Source organism: Micromys minutus, assembly GCF_963924665.1.
Source record: "Micromys minutus genome assembly, chromosome: X".
NCBI classification, from domain to species: domain Eukaryota; kingdom Metazoa; phylum Chordata; class Mammalia; order Rodentia; family Muridae; genus Micromys; species Micromys minutus.
Genome location: NC_137970.1, coordinates 19,189,103 through 19,213,691, shown reverse-complemented (window position 1 = coordinate 19,213,691; position 24,589 = coordinate 19,189,103). Strand labels below are relative to the sequence as shown.

General features: G+C 35.7%; 1 protein-coding gene across 12 annotated transcripts in view; it reads right to left on the bottom strand.

Moving 5' to 3' along the window:
- HUWE1 (HECT, UBA and WWE domain containing E3 ubiquitin protein ligase 1) overlaps positions 1-24,589 on the bottom strand; it is a 127,375-nt gene that overhangs the window by 61,297 nt on the left and 41,489 nt on the right. For 11 of the 12 annotated variants that reach the window (XM_080910429.1, XM_080910436.1, XM_080910439.1 and 8 more), the window contains 19 exons: positions 22,026-22,088; positions 20,306-20,383; positions 19,129-19,176; positions 18,982-19,050; positions 18,330-18,429; positions 16,706-16,806; positions 16,255-16,405; positions 15,998-16,125; positions 15,275-15,415; positions 14,341-14,446; positions 12,540-12,767; positions 11,893-11,994; positions 11,423-11,503; positions 8,234-8,340; positions 7,803-7,980; positions 6,866-6,957; positions 6,084-6,295; positions 2,934-2,991; positions 1,976-2,152 (listed from right to left, as the gene is read on the bottom strand). In XM_080910429.1, the coding sequence (XP_080766555.1) occupies positions 1,976-2,152; positions 2,934-2,991; positions 6,084-6,295; positions 6,866-6,957; positions 7,803-7,980; positions 8,234-8,340; positions 11,423-11,503; positions 11,893-11,994; positions 12,540-12,767; positions 14,341-14,446; positions 15,275-15,415; positions 15,998-16,125; positions 16,255-16,405; positions 16,706-16,806; positions 18,330-18,429; positions 18,982-19,050; positions 19,129-19,176; positions 20,306-20,383; positions 22,026-22,088 (2,220 nt within the window). The remainder of the gene's footprint in view (positions 1-1,975; positions 2,153-2,933; positions 2,992-6,083; positions 6,296-6,865; positions 6,958-7,802; positions 7,981-8,233; positions 8,341-11,422; positions 11,504-11,892; positions 11,995-12,539; positions 12,768-14,340; positions 14,447-15,274; positions 15,416-15,997; positions 16,126-16,254; positions 16,406-16,705; positions 16,807-18,329; positions 18,430-18,981; positions 19,051-19,128; positions 19,177-20,305; positions 20,384-22,025; positions 22,089-24,589) is intronic. The other variant, XM_080910432.1, reaches the window with a different exon arrangement.

The window sequence follows — 24,589 nt, the reverse complement described above, 5'->3', positions numbered from 1 at the left end:
ATCAGGAAGGCAAATTATTTTAAAAGACAAACCCAAATAGTACATTTCTTTTCAAGTTACGGAGAAAAATCTGGCAATTAAAGATTACCACTTGTTATGCAAAGCTAGAAATTATTTGCCTTCCTATGGCTTGAAATAAATCTATCCCTCCTCACAGAGCATCTTAGAGGTGGGGTAGTTAGATCAGTCCTTTCCCCTTGTTCTCTTATGAAAGCACTTTATACCTGCAAAGAGTGAAACAAAATAAAACATTAAATTGCAGTTTCTAAAAATTATCACTGCACAAAACAGCCAACAGAGGAGCTTTATTGTAATTACTATCAAAATTCCCCATTCTTTCTTTTATGAGTTGGAGGCAGATATAAAATTTCCCTCATAATTCATTTACAACTTTTCAAAGAACCCCCAAAAAAAACAAAATAACACTGGGGCACAGGAACATGACTGAATTTGGAGTTGTCACACCTCCTGGTTTCCAACCTTCAGTAAGAGTAATCAAAGTTGTGGTACTGTATAATAGTAAAAAGAATAGAGCTGAGAAAGAAAACGCCACATTTTATAGTTAAATTGTGCTTGAAAAGAGTGACAGGAGATGGTTTAATAAATGTAAAGTCTTTTCAATGAATAATATTGGGAGGAAATGTAATATAAACACATGAAATAAAGTGGAACCTTTTGGGTCTCTAAATATTCCAAATGTATCAAGACCAAAGAATAAATATGTCTAATACCTAGATTAAAGTATAGGGATAAAACTGTCTGAAATTTCTTGGATCGACACCAAAAGCACCGAAAACAAAAAACGACAACAATAACAAAAGACAAAATGGGCCTGGTCAGCATCAAAACCTTTAGTATGTCAAAGGTACTGTCAACCAAATAAACAGGCAACCCACAAAATGAGGATATTTGCAAGTGATGTATCTGAAAAGGGGTTGATATTCAATATATACATTCCACAGTCAATAGCAAAACACCTTAATTCGATTAAATATAGAATAAAGGACACGGATATACATTTGGCAAAAGATGCACATATAGACAGTAACTCAAGCAAACAAAGCAAGAAATGCTATGCTCAACACCACTGATTATTTGAAAAATGAGGTCAAACTGAAAACGAATTGGCTATTAAAAAAACAAGGCACAGAGATGGTGAAATTACAATCCTTATGTGCAGCTACGAGGAATGGAAAATCATCTTGGAAAAGCAGTTTGAAGGTTTCACGTAAGCACACACAAATTATCATTTGATTGAACTATTTCACTTCAAAGTATACATCCAAAGGATTCAAAAGGAAAATCTTGAAGCACTATTTATACACTCAAATTTACAACAAACAGTACTGATCAGGGGCAAAATAAAAGCAAACTAAATGCCCAGTAACAGGAATGGATAAAATGTAACATATATTTGGTAAAATATCACTTAGCTTTAAAAAGGAAATTGATGAAACTGATAAACACTTGATGTCACATAACACTCTTAAATACTATACAATGCTATTACATAAGGTACCTTAAAGTTGTGAAAATTGAATGATAATTGCTCAAGGCACATTAGGGGAGAACAAGTAACTTGAAAAAAAAATATCAAAGGTGTAGCCGAAATAAAGAAACTTGGTTTTTGGCAATTTTTGAGGAATAAATTACAATCAATTCATGACCAATAAAGATTGGTGAAAAGAAACGAACACTGTAAAATGAACGAGCATACTAAAACCAATAAACACTATCATAACAAAGCATGAAGAAAGCTAGAAAGCTTTCCTGTAAATAATTTACACACTCATGAATTCAAATGGCAAAACTACACGCAAATGCAGAAACAAAGAAAAATAAATTTTACTATGGGAAATAGTATAAAAATGTATTAAGTAGAACAGACACAATAATCAATCTTTAACTATAGGTAAGGGAGCACACAATGAAAATACATACATAGATGTAAAATATTTGGCTAGATGTTTCTTACCAATATGGATTTGCAGACACCTGCAACAGCCTGACAGGCAGCAGATGTAGGAAAGTCAATGGGCAGATTGGGAAGACCCAAAATGGTAACCAAAGGTAAGAGTCCTTTCTGATTTACAAATTCTTGGCAGTGGTCATCTGTTGTATTGTTGCTCAGAATAGATTCCACAAATTTCATCTAGGTAATGAAAAGGGTTTAAAAAAAAAAAAAAAAAAAAAAAAAAACAAGTTAGAGGCTAACACTTGTAAGTAACAGGTCAGTCTGGCATCAGGACAGGAAAAGCGTTATTAGCAAGAAATCAGTATTTTCTGTAATATAACAACTTCAACTAACAGGAATAAATAATTAGTACATACTCATGATCCAAAAAATAAGGAACTAGAGTTTCCTAATCCACCTTTTCAACCTCTCCAGAAGTCAATAAAAAGCAAAGAACACTTGCTTAGAGCAATACTCTGAATTAGTAGCAGAAACAAGTCTAATATTTTAATTGTCTCATGTACCCCTGCTTGTTTTGACTATTCATTCATGATTCCTTATAATATAAATAACACAAACTCCAGGAATCATGATTTGAACTAAAACAAAACAAAAACTTAATAGTCTAGGATAAATGCTAAGTGGGTATTTGAATTTTTTGTGCTCTTCATATGCATAGGAGACTGTGCATGGGGGCATGGGGAAAATATCTTGACAAAATATTGGTTTGACACTCTTAATTTTGTTAAAATTCAAATGTACAATAGTTTCAGTAAACTGAAAGTTGAAAATTAAAAATGCCTGAGAATACTATTTAAATTACTGAAAATGGGGCAAAAAAAAAAAAAAAAGATTTCCAGTTTTGCACACCATGCCCCGTGTACTTTAATGGCCCTAGAAAAATAAACATTAAATGATTGTGCTCTGTCAACCAGACATTTTCTGAAAAGCACACATCTTTACTTCTAATGAATCTTACCACATTAAGGATGTAATCCATGAGGGGGATAGGTATACGTTCCTCTGTACCAACAACCCTGTTAAGGAGGGGAAAAAGTTTGTTATACAGAAATTCACATCAAGGAAAATGAACAAAGTGAATTCCTTTTACTAAGTTATATTCCCAGAGCCTTTTGCATAGGAACCTTAACTAAGACATGAGGGAAAAAAGGAGCAGAAATTAACAATAAAGGTAGAGTTCAGAGTATAAAATTTTTTAAAAAAATGCCTTAAATATGTAGCAATTATTATACATATCACAAATGACATATCCTTCCTAAAAAATTACTGTTAGAGTAATTCAACAATATTGAAGATAAATTGAATTAAAAGACCAACTATCTGTTTACAGAAAAGGATCAAAGAAGCAAACAAAAGTAAAACACAGCCAGATCTTATGTTAGATTTAGAGCTTAGAAAGAAGTAAATGTTTGGTTTTATTAAAAAAAGAAATCTTAACTATTAGCTAGGTGTAGTGTAATAGCTTTTAATCCTAGCATTCAAAAGGCAAAGGCAGAGGCAGGAGGAGCTGTCTGACTTCAGGGCCAGGCTGGTCTACAAAGTGAGAACCAGAAAAATAGGGGCTGTTAGACAATAAAATCCTGTCTCAAAAATCAAGACTGCTTGAAAATGACAAATCCTTACGAACAGTCAAAATTAAAGTCAATTTCCTATTAATTTGTACTTGCAGGATGACAGTTCCTGAATTATACAAGATTAATGAAGTTTTAAAAAGCTTTTTCCAAATATTTCACCACTAAAAGCTAATGAGAGGTGTGTATACTTAGAAACGATGTATTTAAATTTTGCAAGAAATTGAGAAGGGCAAACAACCATACATAGTGTATTGACAAGAAAAGAAATTATAACTCAAAGATGGAAAAAAGAAACTTTAGTAGGAAATATGATGATGCTATGAGTAACCTTGGATCTTAGTCAGAGGTGGCACAGGAGGAACAGGAGATAGCATTGATGAGAGAAAAGTTGTGGTTGTTGAGAGAAAAGATAAAAAGACTCAGCAAGGTAAAATGCTAATAGTTCTCATCTCTGAGTAAGAGAAAATATGCAAAACTGCCAACCATGAAAACATTTGGCAGGAAAATGAAGAACAGAGACTTCAAGAACAGCTTCAGTAATGAAACATCCAAGGCTAAGGTTTAGGGTTAAAGATTTTATAAACACCCTCAATGAAAAACTTTTAAAAGGGCTGGTTAGACGGCATAGCAGGTAAATACACTCACCATGCAAGCCTTACAATTTGAGTTCAATTTTCAGAATGCAAGAAAGCGAAGGAATCAACCCATAAGTGTTGTCCTCTGTCCTTTCACTTATAAGATTAAACACATGTACACTAAATAAAGAAGGGGGGGGGCTTACAGGACTCGTTTTTAAACTTTACTTTGGTTTATGTGTGAATATATTATTATACGTCTGAGTGCAGGTTAACTCAGAGACGAGAGGCATTAGATCACATGGAAAGTGGACTTACAGATGGTTGTAAGCCAAACAACATGAATACTATGAACTTAAGTCCAATCCTCCATAAGAGCAGCAAAGTGAGCTATTTTCCTAGTCCTGTGTGAGAAGACATCTGGACAAAGAGAGGAAATCTTTTTGCCTGTTTTGTCTCATCTTCCCTGTATTCCACTTCATTTCCCTTACTTTTAATACTAAAACTCTTCAGTAGAAACTGAAGGTTAGTTAGTAGTGATGAAAGTTGCCAATTATACTTTCTAGTCTCTGGTTTGTGTGGCACCTTACACTTCTTAATTGTAGAAAGTGCTGTTCAAATCTGAAAGAGGACTTGATTCAAGCCTGCTGCACAGTACAAAGCAGGGTGGCAGTTCAACGGGCAACGAACTAGGAATTTGTAGGTCTAAATTGGAAAGATGGTAGTCACTTGATTTAACGCTCTTTGATAATTCAATGAACAATTAAGTAGGAATTTATACAGATAAATACAGAAAAGAATCAGGATATGGGAGAATATAAGATTGCTCTCCCAATTGGAAGATGACCTGAATTGGGGAACAAACGAGTGATATAAAATATCTCAAGTAAGGAATGTAGTATGAAGAAATGAGTACTATTCAGAAAATGTTAATCTACTCTATACCAGGTTGAATTCAGAGTATATTAGAGCTAAGATACTAACTTCTTCATACACCATTGAGGAGAAAAGCCATAATTTCTTTTAGAATGCCTCCTCCCTCTTTTAGAAACATGGATTTAATGTAGATTGAAGATAGTACTAGGAGAGACTTATGTTTGCTGTCTCATGCAAAGAGAGATAGATTAAGGAATTATCCCTCTCCAAAACTACTGACACAACCAAATGCATTGCTAGAGTTTCACCAAGTCTTTTTCCTTCAGTTATTTCTGGCTTTATTTATACTCTACCAATTTTCCTACTTCTAATGTCCCAGTTTAGCAAACGATTAAAACTATTCATACTCATAGCTAAAACATTCATACCTTCTACAAAAGAACCTACACAAAGAAATATTTATTAAATGTATGAATGTATAACTGTCTAGAGACATTGCTTCCAATTCTGACATAAATAACTGTTTCATGTATATACTTGAATCAAACTGAGGAGAAAAGTATATTTACCTGAGAAGTACTAGATTCTAATTTAATAGCATGAACTAAAGTTTTAAGGAAAACCATTTTCTAAGGCACCCAACACTACTACATCACAGCACCATGACATTACAGAGGAAGGAACAAAGGAAGAAAACACATAAAAGGTGATGAATAACTTTAAAATGATATGATGCATTTTTTACTTTTTACAGACTGAAGTGACATAGAAGGTAGGGTATATATATATGCAGCTGCTTTACTTGAGCAAGCTTGGGAGTTCCACCTTGCTGAACGAACACACACACACACACACACACACACACACACACACACACACACACACACACACACACACAACCCCAGCCAATGTTTCCGCTGTATGGCCCTGGCTGGCCTACAAGCACAGAGATTGGTCCACAACCTGTGCCTCCCAAACTATAGTATTAGAGGTTGTGTACCACTGCTACCACTGGGGTTATAAATAAAACTATTGTGACATTAAATAACATGAGGTAAGAGAATTTGACCTATAAACACTTACTGTTGACTAGGCTCAGTTTCATTCTGCTGGGCAGAATTAAAGCTCTGCATGGCCTGTACTTCCTCTTCCTCCTCATCTTCACTAGAGGCCTCTTCTGCAGCATGATTAGACCTTGGAGGAGGAGCACTAGCAGTACCATCTGCTTTCTGAATAGATGGCTTCTGACAAATGTATTTCGGATCTCTTCCAAGATTACAGATTTCTTCAAGTAACTAAAAATCAGAGAGAAAAAGATTACTTATATATAATAAAGGAATGACTAACATTTTGTGAGGGTTTTCTATGTGTAATAATACACCACTGCTTCAACACAGCCAATATATACATTTTTAAAAACAAGAGAACATACCTAAGATGTATAACAACGTTAAAAATCACCCAAGGACACATCCCTGTCCTAATTTACTGTGTATCAGTAACATATTTATTCCAATAATCCAGTGGAGATAAAGTAAGGAGAAATAAGGAAGGGGAAAAGTCAAGGAAAAAAGGGCTATAGCAAGGATGCTCATATAAATAGAAGCTGAGCCTTTGTGTATATGTTAATCTGATAAAAACACAATACACAGATAGGTTTACACTAAACAAAGAAACTGTGTTGACTCAGAAAATTAACTTCAGTATAAAAAGGATCTTCATAAAGTACTTTCTCTTAGGCGTTTTGGTTTTGCAAAGGAGCACTACAAAAAGGTAAGGCTTAGTAGTTAGATAAAATACCCTTCCTAATTAAGCTAGGACACTTTCTCAAAAAGATCAAAGTCATAACCATTATCAATTCCTACCTTGATGATGGCAGTTGTTGCATCTGTTTTGAGGGTGGGCTGATGTCTCATGAGCTCATCAACAGCACTTCCCAGGTTGGATGCAGTATCCCCTAAGACAAAAAAAATTAAATTAGCCTAAAAATTATGCTGAGCCCAAAATTTTTTTTGTGCAAATTTAAGATTGAAAGAAGAAACTGAACTGCTTCTGGTGACTTTCTACCACCACAAATTCTTGAATGAATTCAAATAAGCCTCAATCCACCAAATCATTGTGGAGGAAGAAAGACAAAAGTCTAGCAAATTCCACTGCCAAAGTCTGAGCTAGACTTATAGAGAGAAGAATAGAAAAGAAGAAAGCATAACAATCCTTAGGATGTCTCTATGAAGAATAATCAGGACTAGAATGCTACAGTGGTGAATGGAAGTAGAAATCACATTTATTTATGAAATGGTGATGAGGGATGGGGATGAAGGCTATTGTGTTTCCCCCTCACTATATTGCCCAGGCTGAATTCAATGCCCAGACTCAGCCTCCTAAGTAAGAAAGTGCACTTTTGCAAACTAAAAAATTTCTTCCTTGCAACTCACCAATCTACACTCAAAATACACTGAAAAGAAAAAGTAGAATTATCTATAACTGCTTTAGAAAAACTGAGAAATCTGTTCACACATTAGACTAATTTCTTACTTTTGTAGACTATATGGTGGAAAATAAACCACTGATCCCTATACCTGTTTCTTACCAACATCAGGACAGTGAATTATTCAGAAGCATGGAAATACTATGAAGAGAGAGGCTAAGGATGAAGTATTCCTTCCTACCTGTAATAATAGAATACATGGTGATAATTCCCGTTAAGCTGAGCATACCTAGCCAGAGAAACGATGTGCAGTCAAGGAAAACTTTCCCTGCCAAAACCAACTTTTTATTATAAAATGAATAGTAGCAACTCACCAAGGGGATCAGAACTCCTCCTCCTCCTCATGGCTGGGAGGTAATCAGGAGACAGAAGAACTTTGAAGAGACGTTCAAATGGCTGACATTGTACAAAAGACTGAAGACCTCGGGCATTCAAGCAAAGTGCACTGAATACATTTGGGAGAGAACCGAGGACTTCCCTTGTAGCAGGAACCTACAAAGGTAGGTGAAGACAAAGAGGGTTTGAATGGAACTCAAAAAAAGTCAGATAGATATGAAAAGAAAATATAGCTACGGGTACCACACTGAGGTGTTTTGTTAACCAGGTACCAAATGGATTCAATAATACATACAAGAGGTAATTTTCTTCACAGTAGCTTATTTCACACTTGCTTGTAAAGCATGTGGCACATGTATCTGAGGAAACACGGAATACACGGCATAGTCGAGTGGTAGAATGAACTCACATCTTTGATAAGCAGAGCATGCAGCATGACATCTGTCAGTCCATTGTCCTGGAGTGAGGACAGCAGTGATGGCTCTTGAAATACAAACACAGTCACCACTTCAGTAGCTAAAAAAAAAAAAAAAGAAAGAAAAAAGAAAAAAGAAAGAAGAAAAAGAAAGAAAAGACAAAAAGAAAAAGAAAAAACATGGGAAACTGAGACTCTTCACAAGTATTAAAAGCAAATAAAAACTTAAAACATACACTAAATATTTAATAATTTACTCATGTGCTTATTATAAAACAATTTTCCAGCAGAATACAAATAGTCCAATAAATATGAAGAATTTTATTATATGTGTGATCTTTTTAAATTTATTCTTCTCTCACATATCAGCAATAGTCGACCTCCAACTACTCCTCTCAATCCCTTCTCCACTTCCCCTCTAACCCTGAACCTCTCCTCCCCCATTTCCCTTCAGAAAAGAGGAAGCCTCACAGGGATTAACCAACATTAACAAGCCTTATTTTAAAAACTGTGCTTACCATGCTACTAACCTATTCATAATATTCAGAAAACATTAAGTCTCCTTTAAGGTTCTCAAACACACTGATGGAGCATTCAATCAGTCTAGGAACAGCCTTCAAAGAAGGTAGTGCACCTTGGGAGTCTTATTCAGGCAGAAGGATTAATATAGGCATAATGGTCTGCTAAACAACATCTGCCTAAATAGCAAAATGGAGGACAATGGCTTCTTAAAAGGCTTCCAATTCTACTCACTGCTTTAGTTACTATGAGCTCATATAAACTTTAAGAGACGTAACAGCTTAATAAAATGTGACTTCTGCTTAATTATTCCCCATTCTAACCAAAATTGAAAAAGGGTTGTAGCAATAGATCTATAGCCCTAAACAGACCATCACCTTTTTGATATGGAGCAATCTACAGTATACTAAAGACTGGATTAGTGAAAACAATGATACCACTGAAAATTAAGATTTTCACCTGCCTATATGACTCAGTATGCTTCAAGGAAAGTCTAACCTCAAATATTTTCTTAATCTGATGTTTAAACTTGTAGCTGCAAATTTCACTTAATGAAAACAGGCGGTCTATCTGCTTTGTCACACCTAAAAATAATTCTTTGAAAAATCATCTTAGTTTCTAGTAACAAGACCATCTGACAGAACCCATTGCCCAGCATATCCTTAGGCTCCTCAGGGAAGAGGGCGGGAGGCATCCCCCAACAGACTTCTCCTCTGCAGCAAGAAGGTGAGCTGTCACAGCTATATATACTCATATTTTTCTACTCATCCTCTTAACTTTTGTGTAACATTGGCACACACCTTGCTCACTCCCAGGCCCACTGAGGGATCTCAGCTGAGGCCAGGGACTGAGAGGGCAGCCAGAGACCAAGGACTAGCCAGAGTGCCTGCCCATTCCCTCCCAAATGCCCCACTAGTCCCATCCTACCACTGCTTCCTTCAGACTGCTGACACCTGTCTTTCTCAAAGAGTGCAGACTTCCTCAGAGACAAACTGACAGCCACCTTACATAGCCTGTAGCCTGTCCTCCAGACACATGACAATGGAAGAATGAACAGTGTGGACAGCCTGCTCCACCACTATGTCACTGGAGAAGAGCTCTTCTCCCTGACCCTTCATTATTCCTACCATTCCAAAGGACAGGCATCACCTTCCTTTTTTTCCCCTAGTTAATTTTATAGGCCTATATACTTTATATATTTATTAACATTTTTCTCTCATCATTCTGTCAATTTTAGAATCCCCAGGCCTTTCTCTGAGCCAGTAGAGTGGAAGGGGGAGCCTGAACCTTATGAGGAGAGAGCAGAGCCCCCTCTCCTGCAGACCCCTCTGCCCTTTTATATCCCCGCCCCAGCGCTCAGATGAGGCCTGCAGTGAGGTCAAGAAGTCTGTTGCCTTAAGGTCCCTATTCCACACCAATATAACCCTTCTATGTCCACCAGGTATGTAGGCAAGACTTGGGGGTAGAAACCAAGTATGAGGGATTGTTGGGTTTGTTCTTACCCACTCTGTCAACCTTTCCTCCACCATTATGTCATAACCTCAGGTAAGTGGAACACTATATCATAACTTAAGAGGTAGACTCAGGAGGACTAGAAACCCAAGACTGTCCTGTGCTACATACCCAGTTTAAAGTCCACTTAAGATATTAGATCTCATAAACAAACAAACAAGCAAGCAAACAAACATGCTCTCAACTTTTTGTGAACATAAAGATATCAACCCCTCCATAACTTTCATTGGATTTCAAAAGTAGAAACTCACACCATGGTTTGGAGAATAGAACAAGATTATATCAAGCGAGTACAACTGTAACTTTCATGATATACAACCGAGAATGCAATACATATTTGACTATTCATTACAAATCGAGAGTCCAATCAGCTCTGGTTTCCTGTTGTTTGACAGCCATTGCATATACCAATACTCCATAATCACTACTCACATCCACTTTCTTTTACTTGACGGACTCTTCATAATACAGCAGGATGCTAAACTTCAGAAGTGACAGTCATAGGCAACCACTTATAAAACTTAAGTCTGGGTAACTGATTATCAATCTCTTCAGGTTAAATAGGCTATTAATCATGACGACAATGGCATTAGACAGACTACAGACAATAATTCAAAGGGTTTCTTAAGCCAGGAGTTAAAAGTTTAAGGAAGTCAGGGAGAAAAATGAAGACACAATAAAGAAGATAAGTGACAGTGAGGATCAAAGCCAGTTGCTGGTAGTCTGTGCCTATAATACCAGAAATCAAGGAGGCAGAGCACAGGCAGAGGCAGGCAGATCTCTTGATTTTACGGCCAATCTGGACTACACGGCGAGTTCCAGCACAGCCAAAGCTACAAACCCTGTCATAAATAATCAAAGAATAAGGACCAACATTCTAAAGTTGGGCACAGGATAAGAAATGTCAAATTTGCTAAGTGATGCTGGAATGAGTAATGAGATGAAACTGAGAACTTTGTACAAGTGAGGCAAGTAATCTAGTGCTAAAGAACCTTCCCAGCTTTTAAGAAGTTCTAAAGGCTTATTTATGTATGCTTACCCACATACACACAAAGGCTGGCACTGAACTCAAGAGAACTGCCTGCCCTTTGTCTCCAAGTACTAAGTGTATGCCAGAACATTCAACCTAGATGCAACTTCAATTCTACTCACCTAGGAGGAAGAGTGATGGGCCATAGTATTCTGCATTGCTGATGATGTGTTTCAAAGAGGTAGGTAAAGAACCATCCATCACTGAAAGAAACATGTACAAAGACTATATGATCATTCTGGTAGAGGCATGAAGATTCAGGATGATGGATAGTGACGATATGTTACACTGTGGTAAATAAACCTGTACTGATCCAGTCTAGGGCCTGCTTGATACTCCCCTTACATAATTTTATTCATGTAATAATCTTTAATCAAAATAAGACCAGAAATGTAGAGTGTCAAATGTGGTAATAGGATAGAAATCAGACTCTAAACCAAGGAGAAGTGGGAAAAGGGGCTTGTGTAAATGACCCTCCTGTCTAAGAAACATATTTAAAAAAAGATCAGTTTATGAATAATACTTCAGGAAAATATAAAAAATACAATCTAAATAACTAAGCAGTCTTTTAAAGTATACAGAATCAATATACCATGTCTTATGCCATCTGAGAAAGCAGGGTCTTGAATGGCCTTCTTGAGGAAATTCAACATGGACTTGAGAAGTGCTGCTCGTTGTGGAATACACTGAACTCCTGGCATGGGAGAAAGGAAAGAGTATCATATTGTGCTTACCAGTAAATCACAGTGAATAGGCACAGAAAACATGTACTAAGAGACCGTCTATATCCACTAAAGCAAAACTAGCAGACATTTAAAGTGAGATGGACAAAAGAAGAATATTCTGAAAGCTGAAAACAAATCACAAAAGATAGCACAAGACCAGTATTAAAATCAGAGAGAGAGAGAGAGAGAGAGAGAGAGAGAGAGAGAGAGAGAGGGAGAGAGAAGGGGGTAGGGGGAATTAAGAGGAAAGAGGAAGAAATGAAAAGACAGAAATAATATTAAGATTAAAAAGAAGATTTAACTTCAAACTTCACTGAGTTACTCTATTGGATATTATATGCCCTTCAAAATGTCTGTTTCGATAATGTGTGAACTATCAGAAGATCATAAAATGTTGCAAGACATGTTCTTATAAGATAACCTCAAATGTATCATTAGGTGTCCTATAATGTTTTTCTTCACTAGTTTAGTAAGTCAGTTACTGTAAAAGATGTGTGTCTATGTGTCTACGCACCAGGACGAGGTCCAGGGCCAAGGCCAGGGCCAGGGTCAGGGCCAGGGCCAGGGCCAGGACCAGGGCCAGGGCCAGGACCTGGACCAGGGCCAGGACCCGGGCCAGGACCCGGGCCAGGCCCAGAGATGCTAGTGCTGCTGTTGGAACTTGATGCCCTTAATTCAACATCCAGCCGGTGCTCCATAGATATGGACGAGCCTGGACTGCTTTCCATAGTTACATCTGCAACTAAAGTACAAGTTATGATAAACTAATTAGAATAAAAGTACTAAGAATAAAAAGATTTCTGAGAAAACTTCCACTGAGTGAGATGTAAAACATGCAATTTTGTATGTCTAAGAGGGAGGTAGTAAGTAAAGACTATTAACAGAGGCTATTTAACACTGGTGTTCATAGGGAAGGATGTCTATGATACATAGAATGAACAATAGAAGTAGAACATGTTTATGCTCTCGTCATTCAGTTCTAAAAAGTATATACATATAAATGTGAACATAAAAAGGACATAACAAGGCTCAAATGAGCCACAAACTAGCAGCTAATGTCAAAGGATTAAGACTATTAACATTTCCTTTCAATCTTTAAAACCCTTAATTTGAAATTTGTAAAAGTAAATACTTATTCTGTACAATGTTTTAATTATGTAAGCACTAAATGGGATTTCATTAAGTTTCATAAATGGAGCATTTTAAAGTTATTTTTATGCATGCAATTACTTATACAGAAAGTACAAACTGACAACGATGCAACTTTCTTTGAATTGAGTATGTAGTTTCTTTGGGAATATAATGCAATCACTTGGAATAGTTTTAAATACTTGTTTCATACTCCCAATTTCAAATTTACTGAAGCATTTCAGATGGCATCAGAATCTACAAAACACTTATTGTTCTGCTCATTCAATTCTGACAATTGATGATTTAAAATGGATAGTCAATGGTTATTTATCAGCAGTTAATATACAACTCATTTTACTCAACATTTAGAATCTCACCTGTGAACTTAAATGTCAGCTTGTTCCCAATAAAACAGAAACAGAAATTGAACAAAAGGATTTCTGAGGAGTGTAACATGCACAGATAAATGTGCCACGCCAAAAAAAAAAAAAAAAAAAAAATTCAGAAAAAGGAACAGTATGCTATTCTGTTATTTACTATATGTAAAAATGGTGCATTATGTACCTTTATCATAAACATAAAATAGATATGGAATAATAATCTGTGTCATTAAATCAAGACTACTGCAAATTGCGGGGCAGATTTTTCTATTCTATTATTAAGTATATATACTCGGAGTGGAATGGAAGTGTTAAAAAAAATACACGAACCACACCTGAAAACTATATTGATCTAATTTTGTATTTTTAATTTTATCACTTCAAAGAGATCCCTAAACAATAACCACTTGAAGACTCAATTTAAGATAGTTTACCAAGGTCCCATTTAAAAGTTTATAGTCTCCGTGAAATTTATCAGGCACAAATTAAGCACTCAAGATGTAAGGTATTTCAGTAGCTAAGATACTATTTTGACTACACAGATCTTATTATGTTTTAGTAGTATAGATGTTTTAGTAGTGTAGATAATGAAAGAACACTTGGTTGGTCTACTGTAGCACTACTATCTGCATTACCTCCCAGTTCTATTCCAAACAATTCTTATATCACCTATATAAAAAAATAGTTGAAATATACACCTGGAAACTTGTCTACCTTTTAATGTATGGGTAAGAATTAAAATTTGGGTAGAATAACAGAAAAATCACATACACTGAAGTATTGGCTTAATAACGTGTTAATTACCATCCATATCAGTTTCCATTTCTTCTCCTTCTTGAGTGGTACTAGGTCTCTGGATCTTTGGCTTGATCACAAAAGGGCATTCTTTTCGACACAAATCTACTTCATGCTACAATCAAGGGAAAAATTATTAAGAAAATCCTATGCATTTTAGGGATTAAAAAAATTGTAATTAAACTATCTCTACAACCTGTCTCAGTTCTGGAAGCAGTATTAGGCTTTCTGTATTTGCAGATAACATTGGTCATTCTCAGATTTCTGAGCAGATTAAAGACGAATTACAGGCTGTTTGAGAGAACATATTTAACTGGGTAGTTTTCTTTTAATATAGTATACAATATATCAAGGACATAGCATATAGATTTTAAACCTTTCTTAAACTGGAATAGATAACTAAATGTTCCCCTCAATTGATAAAATGTTAGACTTTGTGTTAGGTATGTTATGCTTTATAAACTAAAAAAAATAGTAATAGGGTGTTCAGCAAATATTTTAGAGAAAAGTTCTTCTTTTAATTGGACAGAAAAGGTAAAGTGTGGTTGAAATTAAAAGAGGCCTGTCACTGGACGAGAAGGAAGGGTAGACAAAAACAAAGTTTAGAAAGAGGAAGAAAGGAAAAGTGAGGGGGGGATGATCCTCTGCGGGTCTCTGCATAGCTACAGGTTGTTATGAATATTTTATAAGGGATGAATTTAGACGGAATGTTATCTTGTTTAAATGAGCAAATTATATCATATTATATTATATCATTATAATGTAGACCTTTTGTGAAGTGTAAAAGTTAATGAGAAAATGTGAAATAAAGACATTGTTAAATAAAAAGAATATTAAGATTATAAACTAGAAACGTAAGATGGTTACTTCTGATAGTTGGAAAAGTTCCTAGACTCAGCACTCACTGGAATTCAATACAAAGTGACTCTTAAGAAAACAATACCTCAAGTCTATAGATGAAGATAGAAAGACCACTATGAGACTGGAAAGCTGCCATGTCTAAATTGGTGATCAGGTCAACCACTCTGACAGCTCTAGTTACAAATGTTATCTGGTCCTGTTCATCACCAAGAAACTTTATAACCTGCAAGAAAAGTAAAGGCAAACATAATAATTTAAAAAGAGAGCTATAAATTATATTCCTTTGCAAAAATACAGCATTCGAATCTCCATGGGACAGCACAGTATGAAATTAGAGGGAAGAGAAGGACATATGATGAATGTTTTGTCAAATAATAATAATGCTATGAATTCAAGGATTGAATTCAAAATCCTGAGGCTACACGTGTAACAATTCATAAATGACTAAATAAAACAAAATGCTTATTTTATTACAAGTCAGAAATACCAAGACCCATGTCTCAAAACAGCAACCAACCAATGCAACCCAATCCAAATTAAAGTAAAATTTTGCAAATGCCCTGACATACATTTTTCTTAGGGCCATGTATAACGTCACACTATTGTGCATGTAGCACTGTATAGATCTAGGGCCTCCAGGCTTCCAAATTATGCAGGCTTACAAAAATTTTTAGTATTAACAATAGATATACGTGGCATAACTTTTAGGATAAACTTTTTGTACTATTTACGATGTAACATTCAAAATCTGTCTTGTAAGTTGTTTTCACACACTTATATTAATTAGAGAGGAAAAGCAGAGTACCTTTAGTAAGGCTTCCATCATTCCACAAGAGACCAAGGCTTCACCACCAGCATCATAGCTGGCCAGATGGTACAAAAAGGAGAAAAGAGCTGTGGCAAACTGGTGGGGGTATGGGTCCATGGAAGGATCTACAAAGGAGGTTGGGAAAAAGATAAAAGGAATAAACTCAGGATTTTCAGTAATTGAGCTAGCACATTGTTAAACAGCTAAATGGCCAAAATCTTGTTCATAGGTAAATAATTACCACCCAAACCTACCAATCATGGCCTGAATGCAGTTCCGCACAAGTACAGGCAAAAAACCATGATAGGAGGCAGTTCCAGTACAGTCAATAATACTGCTGAGCTTGGGAGTTCTCTCCAAATGAACAATTGATGTTAATGTTCGTAAAGAAGCAGCTTTGATTTCCTATGAGGACAAAGTAAATAGTGTCAAAAAAATAAATCAAAACAAAAATTAAATGGATAACTGAACAAAAGTGCTGATACCTCAAAATCAGAATATTGGTAATTTTATTAAATCTGAGAGAAGATTGAGGTCAGTAGAGAATAGCACTGTGTATGCAGTATTCAGTAATTTCACAGTTTAATATCCAAAGAGAAAAAAGCAAAAGGTTCAGGCTTCCCCGGTAGGACATTTTTGGGACTCAAGAAAAACAGAAGGCAGATACATATAAAACTTGATAGGTAGACATTAATAGACACTTACCATAAGCTGCTTATCTGTTATTTGAAGGACATCTACCAACTCCTCTATCAACCCATTATATAAGATACTGTTTGCTGACTCTTGCAAGGCATTAGAATAGACTGCAAAAAAGAAGGAAAAACGTTGGCAGAAATGCAGTTATTAAGCCACCAGTGAATAACACATGTTCCAATCAGCACAAATGGGTAAAGTGATTACATTATGAGACTGTGGTACGATCTGGATAACCACATATTCCTTTACTAAAATTATCAGTAGCCATAAGAATTTGGGGGGAATTTTATAGGAAAAGGGAGCAAGGAGCTCACTTTCCTAACACCACTACTTGATAGTAGTGATAGTAACTATGCTTTGCATATAGGTATAGACTTTTATTTTGGCTTCTTTGTTTCTACCACAAATCCTTTTTAAAACAAAGAAAACTGATGAACACCGACTAGCAAATGTATGTGGTACTACTAAAAGTTAAGAAAGTATATAATCTAGAAGGGCCTACTAGCCCGTATCATAATTCCAGGATTTGGGAGGCAGAGGCGGAGGCAGGTAGAACTCTGTGAGTTCAAGATCACCTGGCTAACACCATGAGTTCTAAGACAGACTTACATAGTGAGACCCTGTCTCAAGAAAATGCATATAATCTACTTTCTTGTGATTATATACGGAGGTAATAGTGTAATACACTCAGAAATTTAAAAAAATGGCTAAGATGTGAGTACATTCATTAACTTTAACAACACTTTCTGGATAATCATTAGAATGCTAGAAATTGTACTAGGTATAAACATAAACATGAAAGATACATAGCAAGGAACTCAAGCTCTAAGTGTAGGTAAATAGAAACTAAATGAAAGTAGGTAGAAATAACAGCCATCCTTGTCCTTTTATGACTTATAATGTGCCTAGCAAGTGACAGGCTGATTTCCAAGCTTTTCTTTCAGTTCTTAGAGTAGCTTATAAATACTGTACCAATATAAAAAGCGGCCTGAGGCAATACAAAGTGTGGTCTGAGAACCATGGTGTTAAAAACCTGTGATTTCCACATAAAGATGAAGCTGTTAAATGGACAAGGAACATTTTCTCTCATTTGTGTGTCTAAGACTTTACATACACAGAATCAAGTTATGTGCTGATGACCTAATAATAGAAATGAAACTAGGGAACAAATGGAGGTAAAATTTGTCCAAGAGGAGAGAAATGTGCTATAATGGGCACTACACATGCAAACTACACTATATGCTTACATGAAAATGGCCTAATAGAATCATGAATAATTAAACAAAAACCTCTGTAATTTTTATTCTCTGTAATATTAACTAATTATTTTCAGACTTCAAAATGATACCTCTCAAAGAAATAACTGGATGGGGAACTATCAAGAATAGGAATCTATAAGATGATGAGAACCAAGACCATGTGACATGGCAGTAAAAGCTTTCTTTTTTATCTAGTCAAGAAGGGTGAAGAATTATGCTACTCACTATGATATGCAAATACTTTTATAATTTATATAAAATTTTTATAATTTATTTTGCCATGATAAAGCATCATAGAGATAAAGATAGATGACAATTATCAAAAATCAAGTTCAAACTGCCTAATTAGGACTGGTTAAGTGTTTTCTTACCTAATATAGATATTGCATGCAGTCTGGCCTGAACAGCTTGTAATCGTTTCCTGTGATTAGAAAAGCCATGGGCCAGTCGTATATGTGTAAATAACAGCATCTGTAGAGATGAGATTTATATTAGGAAATCATTACAAAGGGTAGGTTTTCCTTGAACTATTTATTACCTTTTATGCTTCTTGGTAAAATGATTTTGTTGCTTAGGTATCAAACCGATCTAATATTACCTGCTCTGAGATTAGTTGACAGAACTCGAGTGACAAAACAGGGACTTCTCAAAATCCTAGTATTTCAAAAATTGTCACTACACATGAACAGACAAAAGTAAAACTTCAAATTTTCAATAAATTAAATATTTGACCACTGCCAAAAAGAACAGAACAAGCTAACCCAATTAAATTATGCTAAATATATGAAAAATGAATGTTGAAAAAGCTATCACCACTGCTAGATATTGATTTTGAATCAGCTTGCAAGTGAGGTGCTAGAAGTTATTAATGTCCTTGAGAAAAAGAAACAAACATATCGGTAGCTGATCTGCTATGGTCAGACTCCAAATATCAATTTTGCTATGGCTTCTCTTTGCCCAGCACATATCATTAATATATTTGGAATCCTACCATATGCGAAGTATATTTTAGATATATTTTACCTGCTTATCCTTAGGAATGCTGTACATTTTGGTAAGAGATTCCATTATTTCAGAAGGACTTTCTGAAATCTGTATTAGAAAAAAAATTAGTTAGGAACAAAGCTACAAACAAAAATTAATTAACCAGCTGTCAAAGAATTATCTTACCTTGTCAAGTTGTTCTATGTGAATATAATGTAGTGTATTACTAGTTGTCTGAAATTAAAAAGTTGGAACACCTGTTAGGGGGGTCATCACTAAATAGCCTCTAAGAACCACTGAGGACAAAATGCCATCTTAGGTGTAAGCAAACTGCTTGAAAAAAAAAAAAAAATCAAGATAATTTCATAGTAATCCAAAGCATCCATTTTTCACATATAATAGTCACGAGATCGTTTCTTTCAAATTGCTAGTATTAACTGTAATACTGTTAGCCAGACATGTTTTCTATTTTATATTACTTTTAAATACTTGTCTAAACCTTTACAATCTCAGTATTAATACCAGAGACTGAATAAAGGAGAATAGCTTCTCATGATTTAAAGGCAAGTTTAATCTAGAAAAAAATTTAAAGTGGAATAAAAGTCTCATTCATGGGCTGGAGAGATGGCTCAGCGGTTAAGAGCACCGATTGCTCTTCCAAAGTTTCTGAGTTCAAGTCCCAGCAACCACATGGTGGCTCACAACCATCTGTAATGAGATCTGATGCCTTCTTCTGGTGTGTCTGAGAGACAGCTACAGTGTACTTATATATAATAAATAATAATTTTAAAAAAAGTCTCATTCATTAGGGAACTTCTATACCAAGCCAAGTCTCGGCAGATCATCCAAGAATTTGGAACATCATTTAAGTAGGATTTTGCAGGCAAAATACAGCTTTTTAAATAGACCGGGATAAATACAGAGAGTGGAAGCCAACTATGTAAGGAAAGCATTACAGAGATTATGAGAAAAATACATAAACATGGTAGTGCCCAATAAAAGAATCTTGTATCTTTTGGCAGGTTCCAACAAAAAAACCTAATGATGGGGGTTGTGGGAGTGGAGAGCACCTTCTTGGAGGCAAGAGAGAGGAGAAATGGGATAAGGAGCTATGGGAGGGGGTACTGGGAAGGGGGATTCTGGCTGTAATGTAAATGAGTAATAGGTTTAAAAAACCTATGTATGAGAAATAAGCACATGAATAATATTTATTCCTAAAAAGCCTCTAGGTATTATCTAGTTTCATAGGGCAGTGATACAGTACAAAACATCCCCTCAAGAGATTCTAAACACACACACAAAAAAAAAATTACCAGACTCAACATCCCCTCAAGAAACTAAACAAAAAAATTACCGGACTCACCCTTTTCTCAATTTTGACCTCAGCTCCAGGATCTGCATAAAATTCAAAGTGTAGTGTGGTTGCACTGGGTGGATATTTCTGTATATAAGAGAGAATAAGACATTGAGCTTAAGCCAATTTTAGACATAGATGTCTCCAACCATTTCCTTACATTGTGAAAGTAGTTGATTCTACATCAATAGTGTCTTTAATTCCTTGCTTTGACCACAGTTCAGATGACGTATGTTGGAAGCAGAATCAGAAGGCTAGAGTTCAACATCTAAGTTATCTGTTACACTTTCTTTTAATACATACATTTTGACTATAGTTATTTTTTGGTGGGCTCAAATTTGCCAAGTAATAATGCATGTAACTATAATAAACAATAACAAATAAGTATCAGGGTCAAAAATCTTGGCATGAGCTAAGGAATGGAAACATATTCAATGGGAATTTTTGGGAAAACTTATTACAAAAAAAAAAACTGTACCCTCAAAGCATGTCTTTCTACATAACTCAATTAAACACAATAGCAGCACCCTGTCCATTACAACATTCCATTGTAAGAAAACAAGATTTCATTGTTTACCTTTTTAGAAGTTGGTTAAACATCTTAATCTACCATTAAAAGGCTAAAAATTTAAAACTCTTCACATGCCAAATCTCAATCTTGATAGATCCAAGGACTAAAACAAACATCACACAAGCCTAGAAAGTCTTAACATGCAGAATAAGCTTCAGAAATGACCTTACTGTTCTTTAAAGCAAGATAATATTCTAAAAATTGAAACTCTAAAATGAATAACAATTAAGACATGTTTCCCTTATTACCGACATCCATTCACTGCTACTTACTGAAGACCTTCTATCAACTAAGGTAGGAAAATGTTCTAATATGTACGTTTCTTTAACTTAAAAAGAAGAGCCATACTACTAAGGAATGAACATTTCCTGAAGATAAGTTAGTTATATATCCACTTGCTATGAAATATGACAACCTGGGCTCTACTTGGAACACAGAAAGCAGAAAGGAGAATAGCCTAAATCCATAAGCAGAGAATGGGTGACAAGGTAAGAGGTAAGCATGAAAACATACTGAACAATACTAAGTTCTTTTTAAAATATTTTCAAAATGTTATCTGTATGAGTGGTTTACCTGCATTTATGTCTACTGTGCCATGTGAGTGCCTGTAGAGGCTAGCAGAGGCTATCTTAGGGCCTGGCATTGGAGTTACAGATGTTTTTAGTTGCCGTGGAGGTGCTGGAAATAAAATGTGGGTCAACTACTCTTGATTTGCCATTTCTACAGCCCCCTGTACTAAATAATCCTTAAAAAGAAAAACCTACTTCCTATTAGCCATTCTTGAACACTACTCAGAGTTTTAATATTGGTGCAAGTAAATAAATGTAGTCAAACTGATCTTGAAGTGGTGCTATCCCTCCCTCCGTATCCCGAATACAGGTGTGTGCCATTCTTCCCAGCTTTCTGGGATTAAAATTAAATTAAAAAAAAAAACTTTTTATTTTATTCAATAATTTCAACTTTTAAAAGAACTGGGTATACGAACACACTACTCTGAGAATCTTTTTATCTATAACCGGAACAGTAACAGCTCAAATTTCTTAAAGCTATTATGTATTATTTTTTCAAGTTCTACAAAAGTTCTGATGTCAAGTGTCAAACAAATGTATCTATCATACATTCATTGTTAAGTTAGGCTAATTCCAAATAGTTACTCACCAACATTTGTAAATCTCTGCAACATTCTGCAAGTCCAAAGCCATTCTCCTTTCCACCCCAGCTCTTAGTAAAGAAAAAAGGACAGTGTTAATGTGCATATGGTCATATGCTTATAAAGTGTTTAATGAATAAAATGAAATGTATTCCATGGCTCTGTGAGGGTGCTCAAGGGACAAAACAACATGGTAGCCAGCTACTGCACTAAGTCTAAATTCATGCTTGCTGACATTTAGTCATAGCTGGCCTTTCTGACGATTCTAATTTTTTAATCTTTTTCATCAGGGTGAACCCACACTTTTTCTTGATATGAGCCAAATCACCTGCTATGTATCTATCTTATTTGTATGCTGATTCGAATAAGAACAGTCTTTGTAGAATCATATATTTAAATGCTTAGGGAGTAACATTAGAAGTGTGGCCTTGTTGGAGAAAGTATGTAACCCAGGATAGGCTTTGGGGTATCAAATGCCCAAGTCAGGCCCCAGTGTTTCCTCTGCCTTCGGGTCCACATGTAGAACTCAAGCTCCTTTTCCAGCACCATGTCTACTTGAATGCTGCTATGCTTCCAACCATGCTGGCTATGGACTAAACCCCCGAACCTGTAAAGCAAGCACCAATTAAGTACTTTATTAGAGTTGCTGTACAGCAATAGAACATGACTAAGATGTTTTGCTAACCTAAGAGCTTTCAAACAAGTACCTATGGTAATGAGCAGCACAATACCTACTAACTTCAAACCCCAATTCCAATCATGTGATCTTGCTTACAGATTAGTCTGCATCTCCTAATTTAGCCTTTGAAATACCCAGAGTTTTACATATACAAGGTCTAACTATGTATCTGTAGATGGCCTAGAAACTGGTATATAGACGAGGCCAGTCTTAAGCTTAGAAAGATCCACTTGCCTCTGCCACCTGGTAGTGTTAGTATTAAAAGATCCATGCCACCACATCTGGCAAATATAACATATTTTTGTTTAAGTAATTGCTAGTCATCTTAGCTACAACTGTGAATTTTAATAAGCTACTTTTACTCTTGTCTTAATGTAAGCCATGCCTGACACAGCTCAAACACAAATGCCTTCACCTAATTCTCACTAATCCAGTGTGTGTCCCAATCACTACTGTTATTCTACTAGGAAAGGCTGTACACATAGTCATTGTTCTATATATCATCATAATTTCCTTCTTTAGAAATAAAATCATGTCAACCATATCTTTGATAAATCTATAACAGTGTATATATCACAGAAGCTGCCATTTGAGGGGGATCTATCTCTATTACAAAACCTTACTGGTAGCCAAAACAAAATCTACTTAATAGCAAAGAAAAAAGCTTTTTGGAAGTCTTTATTAACCAGGAATCACGGGATACAGAAAATGGGGGTCAAATGACGGTAACAATTTCAAAACCCAGTTTAGCTCTGTCTCAGTCCTGTGGGTCAAGGTATAAATTCTCTGCTATTGCTCCAATACTGACCACTTGCTCCCATGTTCCTCACCATGATGGTCATTAACTCTTAACCCTCTGGAACCATGGGAACCATGACCACCAAATTAAGTATGTGTGTAAAGTACTTCCACCATACTATCTTATCACAAAAACTGAAAGAGGAGTTACTGACAAAAATTGGTACCAGTTCAGTATGCTACTGTAATTTGAAAGGAATATAGACTTTCTGACTCTGGACTAACAAAGTGGTTGAACACTGTAAGCTAGGCTTATCTGGCCTTCCTAGCTGGATATTGAAAAGCAAGAGTGCTAACAACAAAGTAAACTGTGGATGCATAAAGATCCTAACCCTGATATTTTGGTGAAGAGTATTTTGGCTGCTTCTGTCCTAGTCCTAAGAATCTCCCTGGAGCTAAACTGAAAAGTTTTGGACAGAGAAGCCAAGACATCCTATTATTGATTCTGTTGTATGATTAAAAAGCAGCATCAAATCAAATGTTACAGAAATATAAGGATGGGGGGCAGGCTCCACCCCAAGCAGGCAGCTAAACTTGGTAGCAATAACTATGTGCTTCTGACTTTAAAATTGTGAAGGATGCAGGAGAAATTGAGTTGTGGAAGCATTCTATATGGCTAAATAAAGCTAGGTTTGTGTCAGGGGGCTCCCTCCCTGTAGGGGGGCCCTGAGAAGCCACAGAATAGTATTATGGAATATCTGCCAGGGAGAGCTGCATACAGGAAGTAGAACCAAACCAAAATTAAGAAGTATGTTGCAGTCAGCAAAGGTTTAGAACAGAAGCATCTAAGTTCTTCAACACAGGAATGTGTTCTGATGAGTTTCCATCTTGAGTTTGATACAGTATTTCCTCACTAAACCCCATTCCTCCTATTTGGAATTGTAATGTACATGCCACACTGTATGTTGTGAGAATGTAATTTGCTTTGATTTGGACTTTCTAGTGGGTTACAATTAAGAGATTACCTTGAGTCAAAGAAGAGACTGACTTAAATTGTGTTGAAACTATGAAAGACTTATGGGAACTTTAGAAATTGTACTAAATGAACTTTGCATTACATGGCCATGAGCCTAAGGAAACCAGAGTAAAGTGTGG